The 15995-nt window shown below is 52.6% G+C and overlaps 2 protein-coding genes across 6 annotated transcripts in view; both read right to left on the reverse strand.

Annotated features, from left to right (window-relative positions):
* LOC140427763 (uncharacterized) overlaps positions 1-3344 on the reverse strand; it is a 107512-nt gene extending 104168 nt beyond the window's left edge. For all 5 annotated transcript variants that reach the window (XR_011948631.1, XR_011948632.1, XM_072513393.1 and 2 more), the window contains exon 1: positions 3203-3344. Coding sequence is in view for 3 of the 5 variants with exons in the window: in XM_072513393.1 (XP_072369494.1) it covers positions 3203-3282 (80 nt within the window). In the remaining 2 variants the exon portion in view is untranslated. The remainder of the gene's footprint in view (positions 1-3202) is intronic.
* An 11532-nt stretch (positions 3345-14876) lies between these two features.
* The window catches only part of gart (phosphoribosylglycinamide formyltransferase), a 62297-nt gene continuing 61178 nt past the window's right edge, over positions 14877-15995 (reverse strand). The window contains 1 exon segment of the mRNA XM_072513396.1: positions 14877-15422. Coding sequence (XP_072369497.1) covers positions 15225-15422 — 198 coding nt within the window. The 3' untranslated portion in view covers positions 14877-15224.

The following is a 15995-nucleotide window of genomic DNA, read 5'->3' on the forward strand; positions in this document are numbered from 1 at the left end:
GGGGTTGTTGCGGGGGGGGGTTGGTGCGGGGGGGGGTTGTTGCGGGGGGGGGTTGTTGCGGGGGGGGTTGTTGCGGGGGGGTTGTTGCGGGGGGGGGTTGTTGCGGGGGGGGTTGTTGCGGGGGGGGGTTGTTGCGGGGGGGGGTTGTTGCGGGGGGGGGTTGTTGCGGGGGGGGGTTGTTGCGGGGGGGGGTTGTTGCGGGGGGGGGGTTGCGGGGGGGGTTGGTGGGGGGGGGTTGGTGCGGGGGGGGTTGGTGCGGGGGGGGTTGGTGCGGGGGGGGGGTTGTTGCGGGGGGGGGGGTTGTTGCGGGGGGGGGGTTGTTGCGGGGGGGGGGTTGTTGCGGGGGGGGGGTTGCGGGGGGGGGTTGTTGCGGGGGGGGGTTGTTGCGGGGGGGGTTATTGCGGGGGGGGGTTATTGCGGGGGGGGTTATTGCGGGGGGGGTTTGTTGCGGGGGGGGGTTGTTGCGGGGGGGGTTGTTGCGGGGGGGGGTTGTTGCGGGGGGGGGGTTGTTGCGGGGGGGGTTGTTGCGGGGGGGGTTGTTGCGGGGGGGGGTTATTGCGGGGGGGGGTTATTGCGGGGGGGGGGTTGTTGCGGGGGGGGGGGTTGTTCCGGGGGGGGATGCGGGGGGGGGGTTGTTGCGGGGGGGGGATGCGGGGGGGGGTTGTTGCGGGGGGGGGTTGTTGCGGGGGGGGGGTTGTTGCGGGGGGGGGTTGTTGCGGGGGGGGGGGTTGTTGCGGGGGGGGTTGTTGCGGGGGGGGGTTGTTGCGGGGGGGGGTTGTTGCGGGGGGGGTTGTTGCGGGGGGGGTTGTTGCGGGGGGGGTTGTTGCGGGGGGGGTTGTTGTGGGGGGGGGGTTGTTGTGGGGGGGGGTTGTTGTGGGGGGGGGTTGTTGCGGGGGGGGTTGTTGTGGGGGGGGTTGGTGCGGGGGGGGTTGGTGCGGGGGGGGTTGGTGCGGGGGGGGGTTGGTGCGGGGGGGGGTTGTTGCGGGGGGGGGTTGTTGCGGGGGGGGGTTGCGGGGGGGGTTGTTGCGGGGGGGGCGGTTGTTGCGGGGGGGGTTGTTGCGGGGGGGGTTGTTGCGGGGGGGGGGTTGGTGCGGGGGGGTTGCGGGGGGGGGTTGTTGCGGGGGGGGGTTGTTGCGGGGGGGGGTTGTTGCGGGGGGGGGTTGTTGCGGGGGGGGGTTGTTGCGGGGGGGGGGTTGTTGCGGGGGGGGGGGTTGTTGCGGGGGGGGGGATGCGGGGGGGGGGGTTGGTGCGGGGGGGGGGGTTGTTCCGGGGGGGGGATGCGGGGGGGGGGTTGGTGCGGGGGGGGGGGGGTTGGTGCGGGGGGGGGGGGGTTGGTGCGGGGGGGGGGGTTGGTGCGGGGGGGGGGTTGTTGCTGGGGGGAGGCGGGGGGGGGTTGTTGCGGGGGGGGGTTGTTGCCGGGGGGGGGGGTTGTTGCCGGGGGGGGGGGGGTTGTTGCGGGGGGGGGTTGTTGCGGGGGGGGGTTGTTGCGGGGGGGGGTTGTTGCGGGGGGGGGGGTTGGTGCGGGGGGGGGTTGTTGCGGGGGGGGGGTTGGTGCGGGGGGGGGTTGGTGCGGGGGGGGGGTTGTTGCGGGGGGGGGGTTGCGGGGGGGGGGAGGCGGGGGGGGTTGTTGCGGGGGGGGGATGCGGGGGGGGTTGTTGCGGGGGGGGGTTGTTGCGGGGGGGGTTGGTGCGGGGGGGGGTTGTTGCGGGGGGGGGTTGCGGGGGGGGAGGCGGGGGGGGTTGTTGTTGCGGGGGGGGGGTTGGTGCGTGGGGGGGGGTTGTTGCGGGGGGGGGGAGGCGGGGGGGGGGAGGTTGGTGCGGGGGGGGGGTTGGTGCGTGGGGGGGGTTGTTGCGGGGGGGGGGGGGAGGCGGGGGGGGGGGAGGTTGGTGCGGGGGGGGGTTGGTGCGTGGGGGGGGTTGTTGCGGGGGGGGGTTGTTGCGGGGGGGGGGTTGTTGCGGGGGGGGGGTTGTTGCGGGGGGGGGGTTGGTGCGGGGGGGGTTGGTGCGGGGGGGGGGTTGTTGCGGGGGGGGGGTTGTTGCGGGGGGGGGGGTTGTTGCGGGGGGGGGGTTGTTGCGGGGGGGGGTTGTTGCGGGGGGGGGTTGGTGCGGGGGGGGGGGGTTGGTGCGGGGGGGGGGGTTGTTGCGGGGGGGGGGGTTGTTGCGGGGGGGGGGGGTTGTTGCGGGGGGGGGTTGTTGCGGGGGGGGGGGTTGTTGCGGGGGGGGGGGTTGTTGCGGGGGGGGGGTTGTTGCGGGGGGGGGGTTGTTGCGGGGGGGGGGTTGTTGCGGGGGGGGGGTTGTTGCGGGGGGGGGTTGTTGCGGGGGGGGGGGTTGTTGCGGGGGGGGGGGTTGTTGCGGGGGGGGGGTTGTTGCGGGGGGGGGGGGGTTGTTGCGGGGGGGGGGGTTGGTGCGGGGGGGGGGGTTGTTGCGGGGGGGGGGGTTGTTGCTGGGGGGGGGGTTGTTGCTGGGGGGGGGGTTGTTGCGGGGGGGGGGGTTGTTGCGGGGGGGGGGTTGGTGCGGGGGGGGGGGGGTTGTTGCGGGGGGGGGCTCGGGGGGGGGGTTGTTGCGGGGGGGGGGGTTGTTGCGGGGGGGGGGGGTTGGTGCGGGGGGGGGGGTTGTTGCGGGGGGGGGGGTTGTTGCCTGGGGGGGGGGTTGTTGCGGGGGGGGGGGTTGGTGCGGGGGGGGGGGGGTTGTTGCGGGGGGGGGGGTTGTTGCGGGGGGGGGGGTTGGTGCGGGGGGGGGGGTTGTTGCGGGGGGGGGGGTTGTTGCTGGGGGGGGGGTTGTTGCTGGGGGGGGGGTTGTTGCGGGGGGGGGGGTTGTTGCGGGGGGGGGGTTGGTGCGGGGGGGGGGGGTTGTTGCGGGGGGGGGCTCGGGGGGGGTTGTTGCGGGGGGGGGGGTTGTTGCGGGGGGGGGGTTGGTGCGGGGGGGGGGGTTGTTGCGGGGGGGGGGGGTTGTTGCCTGGGGGGGGGGGTTGTTGCGGGGGGGGGGGGTTGGTGCCTGGGGGGGGGGGTTGTTGCGGGGGGGGGGGTTGGTGCGGGGGGGGGGGGGGGTTGTTGCGGGGGGGGGGGGTTGGTGCGGGGGGGGGCGCGGGTCGGGCTCCGCCGCGGCTGTGATCGGGCCTGAAAACATCTTCAATCTGAGGGGGAAGCTCCAGCTGACATTACCAACCGCCCTCCCCGCCAAAGGGGACATTTCTCCAGTGTTACCTCTGCTGCTTCTCATCCTCGATCTCCTTCATCTTCTTAACGACAAAAGAGCGGAAGATCTCCTCGATGTTGGTCGCCATGGTTGTTTCGCGGCCTGAGGCCTCCTGACCTGAGCCTGCTGTTACCTCCCCCCACCGCCAGGGGGAGGTCCACCTGGCACTCTCCTCCTGCGCCGCCAGGTGGAGCACCACCTTCACCTCCCTCCCCTGCCGGCAGGGGGCACGCCACCCTGCATGTCCCTCTCCTCGCCGCCAGGGGCAGCAACGAGCGGGCAGACTGCTGCAGAGACAGGCGAGCAGCGTTGTTGCAGAGGGAGTGATTTGTGACAAGATAGAAATGGAGATGCAGAACCGGAAAGGACCGATTTATATATGGTAGAAACTGGCCTGAAGAAAAGCTCATTGCCTTCGCAATTTAAGGGAGCATTTTTGACGGGGAAGACTTGATAGAAACTGAATTTTATTTTCTAAAATAGACAGAGAACAAAGACATCACGTTCCTGGAAAGATGAAGCGCGGGATTCTCTGTTCCTGAGATTAAGTGTTGACGCCAACAGAGAATCCGTGGACTTTTACGACCGAATTACTGGCGTCACACCTGGACTGATTCCGCTACCGTTGAGGGGCTAGTATGAGTGTCGCGTGGAACACACGCGATTCCAATGGAAAACGGTGCAGGATTCTCCGGATCCATGATCGACACTCGGGAGGCTGACAAGCTGCAGCCGCACATACACATTACACTCCCCACACACACTCATCCCAGCCAACAAGATGGCACCCATACAGCTGATGGGTAGGCTGGGGCTAGAGGGCACCCAGGCAGGTGCCCTGGGGGGGGGACACCTGTACGAACCATGGCACCAGGTTCAAAGTGGGCCGTTAGCCATGTGCGCAGCTGCATGGCTGACTTTCTGGCTGTGGGAACGGTGTTCCGCGCCCGTCCATTCCGGCTCCACAGCCCACCTCCTGGCCACCCCTCACTACTCCCTCCAGCCCTGGCAGAAGGAACTCTCCCCCGCCCACCCCCCCCCCCCCCGCCCGCCCCCGGGCCAGCGGCACGACTATCAGCAAGCTATGGCGATGTTGGACACCTTTTGTACCCCCTCTCTCCCTCAGCAGCCGCCACACCAGTTTCACGATTTTTAAAACGTGAACCACGCCATCGGGAACTCGGCCCATCGGAGGCAGAGAATCGTGGAGGCCCTGGAGAATACTGAGTCGGGCCCACTAATGATATGCAAACGATGCCTACTGTATGCGAGGAGTGAAAAGCATTGATGCCGTTTTGGAGGTGACAGAGAATCGCGATTTGGCGTCAAATCGGTGTCTGCCGTAGATTTGCCGTCGGAAGCTATTCTTCCCCCAGTCGCATTTCCCGATTTCAGCGTCGGCTAACGGAGAATTCCGCCCAAAAAGGTGGGACCAAATAGTCCAGAGAACCCTGGATGTCAAGGGAAATAGAGGATTAGGTCAGGGGGAAAAGGGAGGCTGGCGGCAGATGCAGAGGGCTGAAAACAGTGGATGTCTTAGGGGAATATCGGAAGTTCAGGGGGATACTTAAAAAATACATCAAGAGCGAAGAGGGGGCATGGAACAACACTGGCGGGGAAAATAAAGGAGAATCCCAAGGTTTTTTGTAAGTATGTTAAGGGCAAGAGGGTAACCAGAGAAAAAGGAGGGCCTATGAGGGACCAAAGTGGCAATCTCTGTGTGAAGCCGAAATACATAGGTGAGGTATTAAAATGAGTATTTTGTTCATTATGGAGAAGGACGATGTAGGTATAGAAAGCAGGGAAGGGGACTGTGATATAATTGAACAGAATAGCATCGAGAGGGAGGAGTTGTTAGCGGTTTTAGCGGGCATAAAAGTGGATAAATCCCCAGGCCCAGATGAGATGTATCCTAGGCTGATGTGTGAGGCAAGGGAGGAGATTGCAGAGGCTCTGACGCTAATTTTCAAATCCTCTCTAGCACAAGTGAAGTGCCAGAGGACCGGAGGACAGCTAATGTGGTACCATTAGTCAAGAAGAGAAGAAGCGGGTAATTACAGGCAGTGAGAGCAACATCAGTGGCCGGAAATGATTGGAAAGAATTCTGAGGGACAAAATTGATCTCCACTTGGAGGGGCAAGGATTAGTCAAGAATAGTCAGCATGGTTTTGTCAAAGGACATCATGTCGAACAGATTTGATTGAACTTTTCAAGAAGGTGACTAGGTGTGTGGATGAGGGCAGTACAGTTGAAGTAGTTTACATGGACATCAGTAAGGCTTTTGGCAAGGTCCCGCAAGGGAGACTGATCAAGAAGGTAAGAGCCCATGGGATCCAAAGCAATTTTGCAAATGGGATCCAAAATTGGCTTTGTGCCAGGAGGCAGAGGGTGATGGTCAAAGGTTATTTTTGTGACTGGACGCCTGTGCCCAGTGGTGTACTGCAGGGATCGGTGCTGAGTCCTCTGCTGTTTGTAGTGTGCATTAGTGATCTGGACATGAAAGTCACGGGGGGTATGATCCGCAAGTTTGCAGATGACACAAAAATTGGTGGTGTGCTAAATAGTGAGGAGGAAAGCCTTCGATTATAGGATGATATAGACGGGCTGGTCAGATGGGCAAAACAGTGGCAAATGGAATTTAACCCTGAAAAGATTGAGGTTATGCAATTTAGAGGGACTAACAAGGCAAGGGAAAACACAATGAACATTAGAACACTAGGAAGTAGAGAGGACCAAAAGGATCTTGGTGTGCATGTCTCTAGGTCCCTAAAGGCAGCAGGACAGGTAGATAAGGTGGTTAAGAAGGCATATGGGATACTTGCCTTTATTAGCCGAGGAATACAACGTAAGGCCAGGGAGGTTATGGTGGAGTTGTATAAAATGCTTGTTAGGTCACACCTAGATTGCTGTGTGCAGTTCTTTTTTAAAAAGAATTTGAGTACCCAATTCATTTTTCCAATTAAGGGGCAATTTAGCATGGCCAATCCACCTAGCCTGCACATCTTTGGGTTCTGAGGGCGCAACCCACGCAAACACGGGGAGAATGTGCAAACTCCACCCGAACATTGACCCAGAGCAGGGATTTGAACCTGGGATCTCGGTGCCTTGAGGCCGCAGTGCTACTCCACTGCGCCACCATGCTGCCCTGCTGTGTGCAGTTCTGATCGCCACACTATAGGAAAGATGTGATTACACTAGAGAGGGTGCAGAGGAGATTCACCATGATGTTGCCTGGGCCGGAGAGTTTCAGCTCTGAAGAGAGGCTGATTAGGCTGGGGCTGTTCTTCTTAGAGCAGAGAAGGCTGAGGAAGACCTGATTGAGGTGTACAAAATGATGAAGGACATAGATAGGGTAGATGGAAAGCAAAATTTTGCCTTAGCTGAGGAGTCAATAACCAGTGGGCATAGATCGAAGGTAATCGGCAAGAAATTTAGAGGGGATTTGAGGTAAGTCTTTTCCAGCCAGAGGGTGATTGGAGTCTGGAAGTCGCTGCCTGAAAGGATGTCGTAGAGGCAGGAACCTTCTGTTAGCACCCGAGAATGTATGAACATGAAATTTAAGTGTCCATTATAATTTTTTTAATATAAATTTAATAATAATAATCTTTATTGTCACAAGTAGGCTTGCATTAACACTGCAATGAAGTTACTGTGAAAATCCCCAAGTCGCCACATTCCGGTCCCTGTTCGGGTACACGGAGGGAGAATTCAGAATATCCAATTCACCTAACAACACTTCTTTCGGGACTTGTGGGAGGAAACCGGAGCACCCGGAGGAGACCCACGCAGACACGGGGAGAACGTGCAGACGGGGGGCCGTGGGGCTGTGAAGCAACAATGCTAACCACTGAGCTAGTACCCAATTCTTTTTTATCCAATTAAGGGGCAATTTAGCTTGGCCAATCTACCTACCCTGCACATCTTTGTGTTTGATGGGGTTGAGACCCACGCAGACACGGGGAGAATGTGCAAACTCCACGCGGGCGTCCATTGTAAAATTAACCTGTAAATATAAGTAGTAAGGCACCCCAGATTTTCTGAGAACAAGATTTAGCAAATTAACCACCTCGATACCGACCACATGTAAAATGTAAATGTCTCCACAATCCCAAAGGACTATACCCTTTGAGAGCTGACTAATGTTGATTTAACCTGAGGGTCACCACACCTCAGGCGAGAGGCAGGGTCTTCATGAATAACCTCACCTGGTACGAGATTTGAACCCACGCTGGTGGCATCGCTCTGCCTCACGAACCAGCTCTCCAGCCAACTGAGCTAAACCAACCCCAACCGAGTTGGTCATGTCCAGGAGCAGACTCACCAGGATGTTCTCTGATCGGCTCACCCTGATCTACCAAAGCCATTGTCCATCGAATAGCAGCCTTGTCTGTTCACTCGATAACCCCACTGGGCATTTCGAGCATCTTCGGTTTTCATATTTAGGGGAAAGCTGATGGATGATATATGACATTGCCACAGCAAGCCAGTGAAATGGTGCTAAAAGATAAGGAGGGAGTGAAAACAGGTAAAATAATGAAACGGCAGCAGAAAGACAGGCCCAGAAAAAGGAAGAACATTTCAGAAATGCAAAGGAAAAGACTGAAAATGCAAAGAATCAAAAGAACCTATAGATTTAGCCAAGAGAAGACAACATGTCAAGTGTCCTCTTTCCCAAAGCTGTATTGTAACAATTCACCACCCTTCACTACAGCTGACATACTCTCAACTCCTATCAACCCTTCGAAGAAAATGGAAGAAATGTCAGAAGTTCGGACCAGAGGGTTACAGAATGCTCAGGACAACAGTATATCACTGTTCCTAGCCTTTGGTTCCTATTTTTCAGGAGACCAAAGAAGGGAGGCTTTGCTGAGTGCAACGTGACATTGAGTGAAACAGAAAAAGCTGGAAAACTCAGCAGGTCCGACAGCACTGGGGAGAGAAACGGTTAATGTTCCGAGTCCGCGTTACCCATGTTCAGGAACTGTGACACTGACAGATTCAACTGAATTTCGCATGGCTCACTAACTCACCTGAGAAAACAGCATCGGCATTGTACAGTACTCTTACCTGTGATGGAAAGGAAAGGAATAGTGTTCCTGATCGCTACCCAGTGAACCTTTCAGAAATGGCACCTTTGTGGTTTTGAACCAAGGATGCAATTGAGCGAAGTTTTCCCAACAGACATCCAATTAGTGGTGTAGCGGTAATATTACTGGCCTGGTAATCCAGAGGCCCAGGCTAATGTTCTGGGGACATAGGTTCAAATCCCACCATGGCTGCTGATGGAATTTAAATTCAATCACTAAAATCTGGAATTATAATCGCACTAATGGTGATCCTGAAACTATCAATGATTGTCATAGCAACGCACACTGTGAATGAATAAAGAAGAAATACTGTAGTTGATTTACAGATGAAGTACGAAGGGAAGAAAAGGTTCCATGGGCACGTAGCAACAATATATCTGTATAAAACTATACCTTAGCAAGGAATCAGTGCCCACAGAAGAGGAATGTAAAGCCATCCAAAAATATTTTAGCCAATAAAATCCTTTTGAAGTGTAGCAAATGTTGTAAAGTACACTTTAGGGATGTCCTTAGGATTGCCGTTCCTCCCAGATTGAATAGGTGTCTACTGGAATCAGCATCTATCTCCCCGTAACCATTGAAAGCAATCTGGGAGATTCAGGGTATGCAAAATGCTGTTGGATATAGAATGGATGAGTGGATGGAGTTGGGAGGTAGCCAGAACGTGTGTCTGGGGACTGATGGCTGGTGGATGTTTGAAGAGTACCGGTTCCACTTTTGGCAAAGATGGTGGCTTCCAGATCAGGGTGAGGTCACCATGCTCTCTGTCGAGTCTGGGGATGGTTTTGGGTTTCCTCTCCAGTCACAGTGTCTGAGACGCAAGAAGTGAAGTTGGGGAGCGCTGGTCCAGCGGTGAGTTCTTGCTGAAACGCTGCCTGTTTCTGGGCAGAGTGTAAGGCAGCAGCAGGACTCAGGCAATAGATCATAGCTCTGAATTGCATGCAGACATTGAACTTTTAAGAAAGATGCGTTTTTTTTAATAAAGGACATATAAGAAAAATCTGGCTGAGACTGCAAAGTAATCACTTGCTAGAATTCCTTTATGGATTACATTTGACAAACTAGTCCAGAGAGAATGGAATGTTGCACATTTTCCAGACAGAGACCCTTCAAAGGAAGAGATGTAATGCAGAAACTGAACTGTAATCTCCTATGGAGATAATGGAGGTTGATCACCATCTCAGCGGAAACCATCTCCTGTGAATTATATCCCAGACTGTAGACATGGTGTGAGTTGAAAGTGTTGTGGGAAAATCAACCACTTCAGGAGTCAGACTTGCTGTGTCCAATTAGTGCAGTTTATTGTTACACGAAGCTTCGGGAGAAAGCATACGTACCCCACGGTACAGTAGCCAGCCTTTCTCGTGGTTTGAATGGCAGTCATTCATTTTATACTTTGGGTTCACAATGGGCCCAGATACAAAACAATTATCACCGTGTTATCTTTAAACAGCCACTTCGGGTTCACAATGAGCCCAAATACAAAACAATTATCACCTTGTTATCTTTAAACATTTTATAGATTGTACTTCGCTATTTGTAAGCGTTTTGCCATTTACACATGGTTATAGTTAAAGAGGTTTTACAGGTTACAGGTAGCATCAGGAAAGCAGTATCGATTGTCCCTTTGTTTTAGGAAATGGCCCAAGACATTCGTATTAGCATATCATTGTGTACACCTTGGCTGAAGTCAGCTTTATTCAAGTGGTGTCCCGCATTTATGTATTTCTTAATCTTCCTGTCTGGCTCCCTTTGTCCTGGATCTGTTCCTATCTGTCCCACTGGCACCCCGCTGTGCTCCAGGCATCAGTTATGTCTGCTTTAGTCTCTGTGTCTCCATCTTGTGTGTCAGGCAGCCATCCTCTATGCCAAGTGCCCTTCTGAATCATTTCCCACTTCAAAAGAAAGTAGTTACGGCATGAAAGGCATGTTGGTGTGTTTCCCCTTCCAGGAATAAACAGGAAAAAAGATTAAAAACCAACTGCAACCCTGAAATGTGTGTGCTCATCTGGTGATCTAGTTCTATTGTTCTAACGTGTGATGTGAAGGTCACAGCTGAAGAACATCTACTCGGCCCCCTTGTGCTTACAGGTAAAAATGTGTCTTTCTCTCCGATTACTGGAAGCATGTCGCTAGTCAGCAAAGTAACAGTCGAGAAAGAAACTGGACAACTCCTTTCAGCTAACCTGCAGTACCAAGAATTTTCAAACCAACTACTCAACTGTCGAAGTCAGCACAACTGGAATCACCCAATTTAACGGCTGCAACATTTCATCATCTACCCCTCATGGACGGGGACTGATCCACATATTTTTTTTAAAAAAAAATTAGAGTACCCAATTCATTTTCCCCCCCAATTAAATGTCAATTTAGCGTGGCCAATCCACCTACCCTGCACATCTTTGGGTGTGGGGGCAATACCCACGCAAACACGGGGAGAATGTGCAAACTCCACACAGACAATGACCCAGAGCCGGGATCGAACCTGGGACCTCAGCGCCGTGAGGTAGCTGTGCTAACCACTGCACCACTATGCTGCCCGGGAAGGAATCCTTTTTAAATTAATCATATTGCGACCAACTGAGAGAGTTGAATAAAGGGGAGCACGTTCATCCCTCCTCACCAACGACGATAGCAATTTGGGAATATTTCATTCGAAACCATAACAAATTGGTGAATTTCGCCTGGGGACTGGTCATAACAATAGTGACCACCTGGGCCTGAGGAGTGGGGCAGGTCCGAACTCTGCTGCTCTCAACTTGGCAGAGAGGCCAATAGCAGGTACCTGTGGGAGGGGGAGATGAAAGTGGGGGGGGGGGGGGGGGCCTCACATGACCTCTTCCAGAGTTGGGAACTAGCAGCCCCGAGTAGATCAAATATCCCACCAACTCGCAGGAGTGTCTGGCTCGGAACTAACCAAAATCGAGTTGGCTCATTCAGGAAAGCAGTGAACTCAAGAGATTTGAAAGTGAACACAGACATGAAGGCAAGGTGTTGGAGGGAGCGCACACATCTCCAATAAATTAATCTATCCAACCCTTCAAGCCCCACCTGCCCCACCTGTGGCAGAGCGTGTAGATGGTGCATTGTGCTTATCAGCCGAATCCATCGAAACAAAGTAGAAACGTCATCCTTGATCTTGACGGATTGCCTGACAAGATTTGAAACACAGTAGCCAATGTCTGAACAGCTCACAGAAACAGCAATGTGATAATGAACAAATAAATTGATTTTCTTAAGGGATCGAGGCAGCGTTGCCACAACACTAGTAAAGTCAGTAAATAATGTCAAATCAACACAGTTTCTTCTAGTCTGACAAAACCTTCCAAGGCAAATAGCAACATCACAAGGACATAAGAAACAAAATACTTGATTCTCTCACTAGCACCGACGGATGGGGTAATTTTCCCAGATCTTCGGGGACTGGGGGTCCAGGAAAGTAGGGATAAACCTCGTGGGAACTGCTCACTGGCATGGTCCCATGACTGGGTGAGTTAGCAAGACAGGCTTCACTGGAAATAAACAGGTAATCAAACAGAAAAGGCATCAATTAATGGTTAGTTTTGGAGAGAGAGGCAAGCTTACTGGTGTTGCCTAGGCACCACCACAACTCCAGTGAGTCCACAGCCTGGTCTCATTTGAGAGGCAGCTTCATGGCAGGAAATCATAGACTGAAGTACCTCTTCAGGGTAACACTCATTCCAGGTTAAGCATCGTTTCACTTGCACCTCTTTCAATTTGGTCTATTGCATTCGCTGCTCCCAATGTGGTCTCCTCTATATCGGAAAGATCAAACGTATACTGGGTGATTGCTTTGCTGAGCACCTTCGGTCTGTACACATTCAGGACCCTGACCTTTCTTTTGCTTGCCATTTTAACACAAGTCCCTGCTCACATGCCTGCCCTTGGCCTGCTGCAATGTTCCAGTGAAGCTCAATTCAAACTGGAGGAACAGTATCTCATCTCCCGGTTAGGCACGCTGCAGACTTCCGGTCTCAACATCAAATTCAACAACTTGATGATTAGCTCTACCCCACCTCGAAGCTTTTGTTTTCATTCCATTTCATTGTAACCTTTTATTTAGTTTATATATATATATTCCCCCCTATCTTATCCTCCCTTTCCTTACCTTTTCTCCCCCCTCCCATTTTCTCATTTTACCTCTCTCCCACGCATGTCCCCCCTCCCCCCACATCTACATCTGTCACAGTTTACCCTCTGATTTTAATTTCTCTGCTGTTTGGCCTTTCACACCTTTTATTCTCTCTGGGGACCGCCATTGGCACTCTTTTCACTTGGTTTCTGTGGCTATGACTCATCTTTCATTCCCTCACCCCACAGTATAAATATCTCCCATTGTCTATGCCTTTTAGCTATGACAAAAGGTCATCTAGACCAGTATTCTTCAAAGTCGGGGGTGCGACCCGCGGGCGGGTGTCGGGAGGGTTGCGGAGCCGTTGTCCGCGGCGCTGCCGATCATGCCAATCCCCCCGCAGCAGCCGGCTTTTCATAACACCGGCTGCAAGCGGTCACGAACATGTAAAAAGAAAATTTGGCCGCATTGCACATGCACGCACGATGATCGGGCACGCATGCGCAGTGCGGCCGCTATTTCTTTTAAACGGTTGCAGCTTTTTGTTTTGTAAGTTCTGTAGTGGTTTTTATTCACTTACTTTATTCATTTAATTTTTATTTTATTCATTTTTTTTTTTACAAATTTGGGGGGGGGGGGGGGGGGGGGGCGGTTTATTCATTTATTTTACTCATTTTATTTTATATTTTCCGGAAGGGGTTTATTTGATAAAATTTTATCAGAAAAAAATTCAGAACTTTGGACAGATGGAGACGCCATACTTTCCGACAACAGAAGGCTTCACCTTCATCTAACAGGTTGCATTGGAGGAGCGTGTACGAGGGCCAAAGGGACCCAAGACAATTTCCTCCATTTTTGTCAGCAGCAAACAAGGAAGGGAAAATGATGGGTCGCGAAGGGTCTGGACACCCACAAATAGTCTCAATGTCAACTAGCACCCATAGGACCATTCATCCAGTATCAGCTAAATGATCTTTGTGCCCCTCTATTGTGCTATTGTAACCTCATCCCAACAGCAAGATTTTAAAGTCTATGGAAATTAATCCTAAATATATTAGAAATCAAATTTGAAAAGTACTACATGTGATTTGTTTGGTGTTATTTCTTGGAAATGCAAGCCTGAATTGGTCAAGCAAGCTTAATTTCCAAGAAATCAAATGTCAACTGTGCTCTCAAATTGATCTTGTACGGCTGAATAGCTCAAGTCATTTGGAAGTAACAGGTTACAATGGATTTCATAAACCTGCTGCAAATTAGTCAACTTACAATCAAAATGACTGGTATATGCTGACAACTCCACTCCCGTGCTTCAAATTAGTTCACATTTACTAGACAAATTTGACACCCCTTCACTGAAAGAAGATTACCAGTTGTTTAAAATGGACAGATGGGAAAAGCCAGGAAGTGGCATCGTTCAGTCTCCTAAATCTTACAGATTGTCTCATCATCTTTTAGTCATCTTTCTCTCCATCCTTTCCCACCCGGTAAGTAAAGGGGTCTTGGACATTGCCACACTTCACACTGGTTTCATGATCCCCCACACTTTAAATTCATTCATGGGATGTGGGCACCCCTGGCTGGGTCAGCGTTTAATGCCCATCCCCAATTGCCCTTGAATGGGGTGGCTTACGGGGCCATGTCAGAGGGTAGCACGTTGCTGTAGAACTTACCTGTAGATAGGATAAGCAAATAACCAGATGCTTTTAATTTTACGACAATCGCCATTAGACTTTATCTCCAGGTTTTTTTATTTATTGAATTTGAATTCCACCATCTGCCGTGGTCGGATTTTAGCCCGGGTGCCCGGAGCATTATTACACTGGGTCTCTGGATTACTCGGCCAGTGACAATACCACTTCGCCACTGCCTCCCCTTTATTCCAGCATGGAAAAGGTAAACTGGTCATTTTCAGTCTGATACCTATTTCAAACTAGAAGACAATGAGCGGGATTTCCAGAAACTCGTGCACCTTCGGTGGGACCAGAATAACCAATTCCGCCCGATAATTTCAGCTTTAAAGTGAGGCATCAGGGCAGCAGCTACAGCTTTCTGGACAGCAGGTCATATTTGTTGAGCTATCTTATACACAATAACATTTTCTTTGATTCACATTGACTTGCTGCGTTCCAAGCAGTGCAGCTTACTAAAACACCCCTTTATTATGCGCACTGCCAACATGGGCGGCACGATGGCACAGTGGTTAGCACTGCTGCCCCACAGCGCTAGAGACCCGGGTTCAATTCCGACCTCGGGTGACTATCTGCGTGAAGTTTGCACTTTCTCCCCGTGTCGGCGTGGGTTTCCTCCGGGTGCTCCAGTTTCCTCCACATCCCAAAGACGTGCAGGTTATGTGCATGTTGCCATCAACGTCTGATATCTTCAACTGGCTAGAAATACTTCCACACACTTTCTGCTTTTATACATCTGGCGAGGAACGTAAACTTTGGTGTTTTGTGAATTCATAAGTACCTTGGACAATTTCTCAACAACAAACTAGAACTCTGCTTTGTAACAGTTTTTATTCCCGCAAAAAGTGAAAACAAGTGTACAAATGTTGTTTTATTTTCTGCAATTTCCTGGTATTTTCTCTGAAAAAATCTTTTTGTTTGAAAAAGGTAGTTAAATGATAATCTATTTCAAGTAACATGACATCGAAATGAGCACACTTTTAATCACACAGGAGAGTTGTAGAGATTTGCTTCTCAGCTTAATGCAGACAAGATTGTGGAATGTACCAAGGGAGACTGAACAAGCAATTCCAAAGGGATTTCAATTTGGTCCGATTTTAAACCCCCCTCTCCCTCTAAGACATCTTTGTAAGAAGTCGTGAAGAGACAATGTTGCATGGCTTCAATTACATTTCTGCTCTTTCCAACAGATTTTGCCATCTTCTCCTAAACGGATTGCTCCGCTGGCCACCAGATGGAGAGCGGCAGGGTAAGCCACGTGCTCAGCTTCTTTCACTCTCTCGCAAAGGCTCTCTTCAGAATCGCCCACCAGCACTGGCACAACTTTCTGCACGATAATTGCTCCAGCATCAATCTCTTCCTGAAACGGCCGAAACAAATAGCAGAAAAAAGTAGCAGAAAAAAGTAGAACAAAAAAGTTGCACAACTTCACCTTGCCCTGCAGAAACCATGTATTCAAGCAGTCACTTCACGTTGAGGGTCGCTTACTATTGTACTTGGTGCCATTTTTATGATTGCATCATTGGGAGAGACTTTAACTCATTTTAGTCACCATCTGGTTTTCGCCTTTCAATTTCTCTCATGTGTGTCACCAGCCAGTTCTCTCATGTCTTGTATCTTCCCGATCTATTGGGTTCATCTAGGGCAGGCATTGTCAAACTCGGGGGCGCGACCTGCGGGTGGGTCGTGGAGCCGTCCGCCGCGGCACTCCCGATCGCGCAAATCTGCGCGCAACAGCCACAGCAGCCAGCTGTTAATAACGACGGCGGCAAGCGGCCTTCAAAATGGCCGCAAACATGTAAAAAGGATGCGGCTGCACTGCGCATGCATGCCAGATCATCGGTGCGCATGCGCAAAACTATGCACGCCGATGGTCGGGCACGCATGCGCAGTGCGGCCGCATTGGTTTTTAAAAACGGTCGCAGCTTTTTGT

This window comes from Scyliorhinus torazame, chromosome 8, assembly GCF_047496885.1.
Source record: "Scyliorhinus torazame isolate Kashiwa2021f chromosome 8, sScyTor2.1, whole genome shotgun sequence".
In the NCBI taxonomy this organism is placed as follows: domain Eukaryota; kingdom Metazoa; phylum Chordata; class Chondrichthyes; order Carcharhiniformes; family Scyliorhinidae; genus Scyliorhinus; species Scyliorhinus torazame.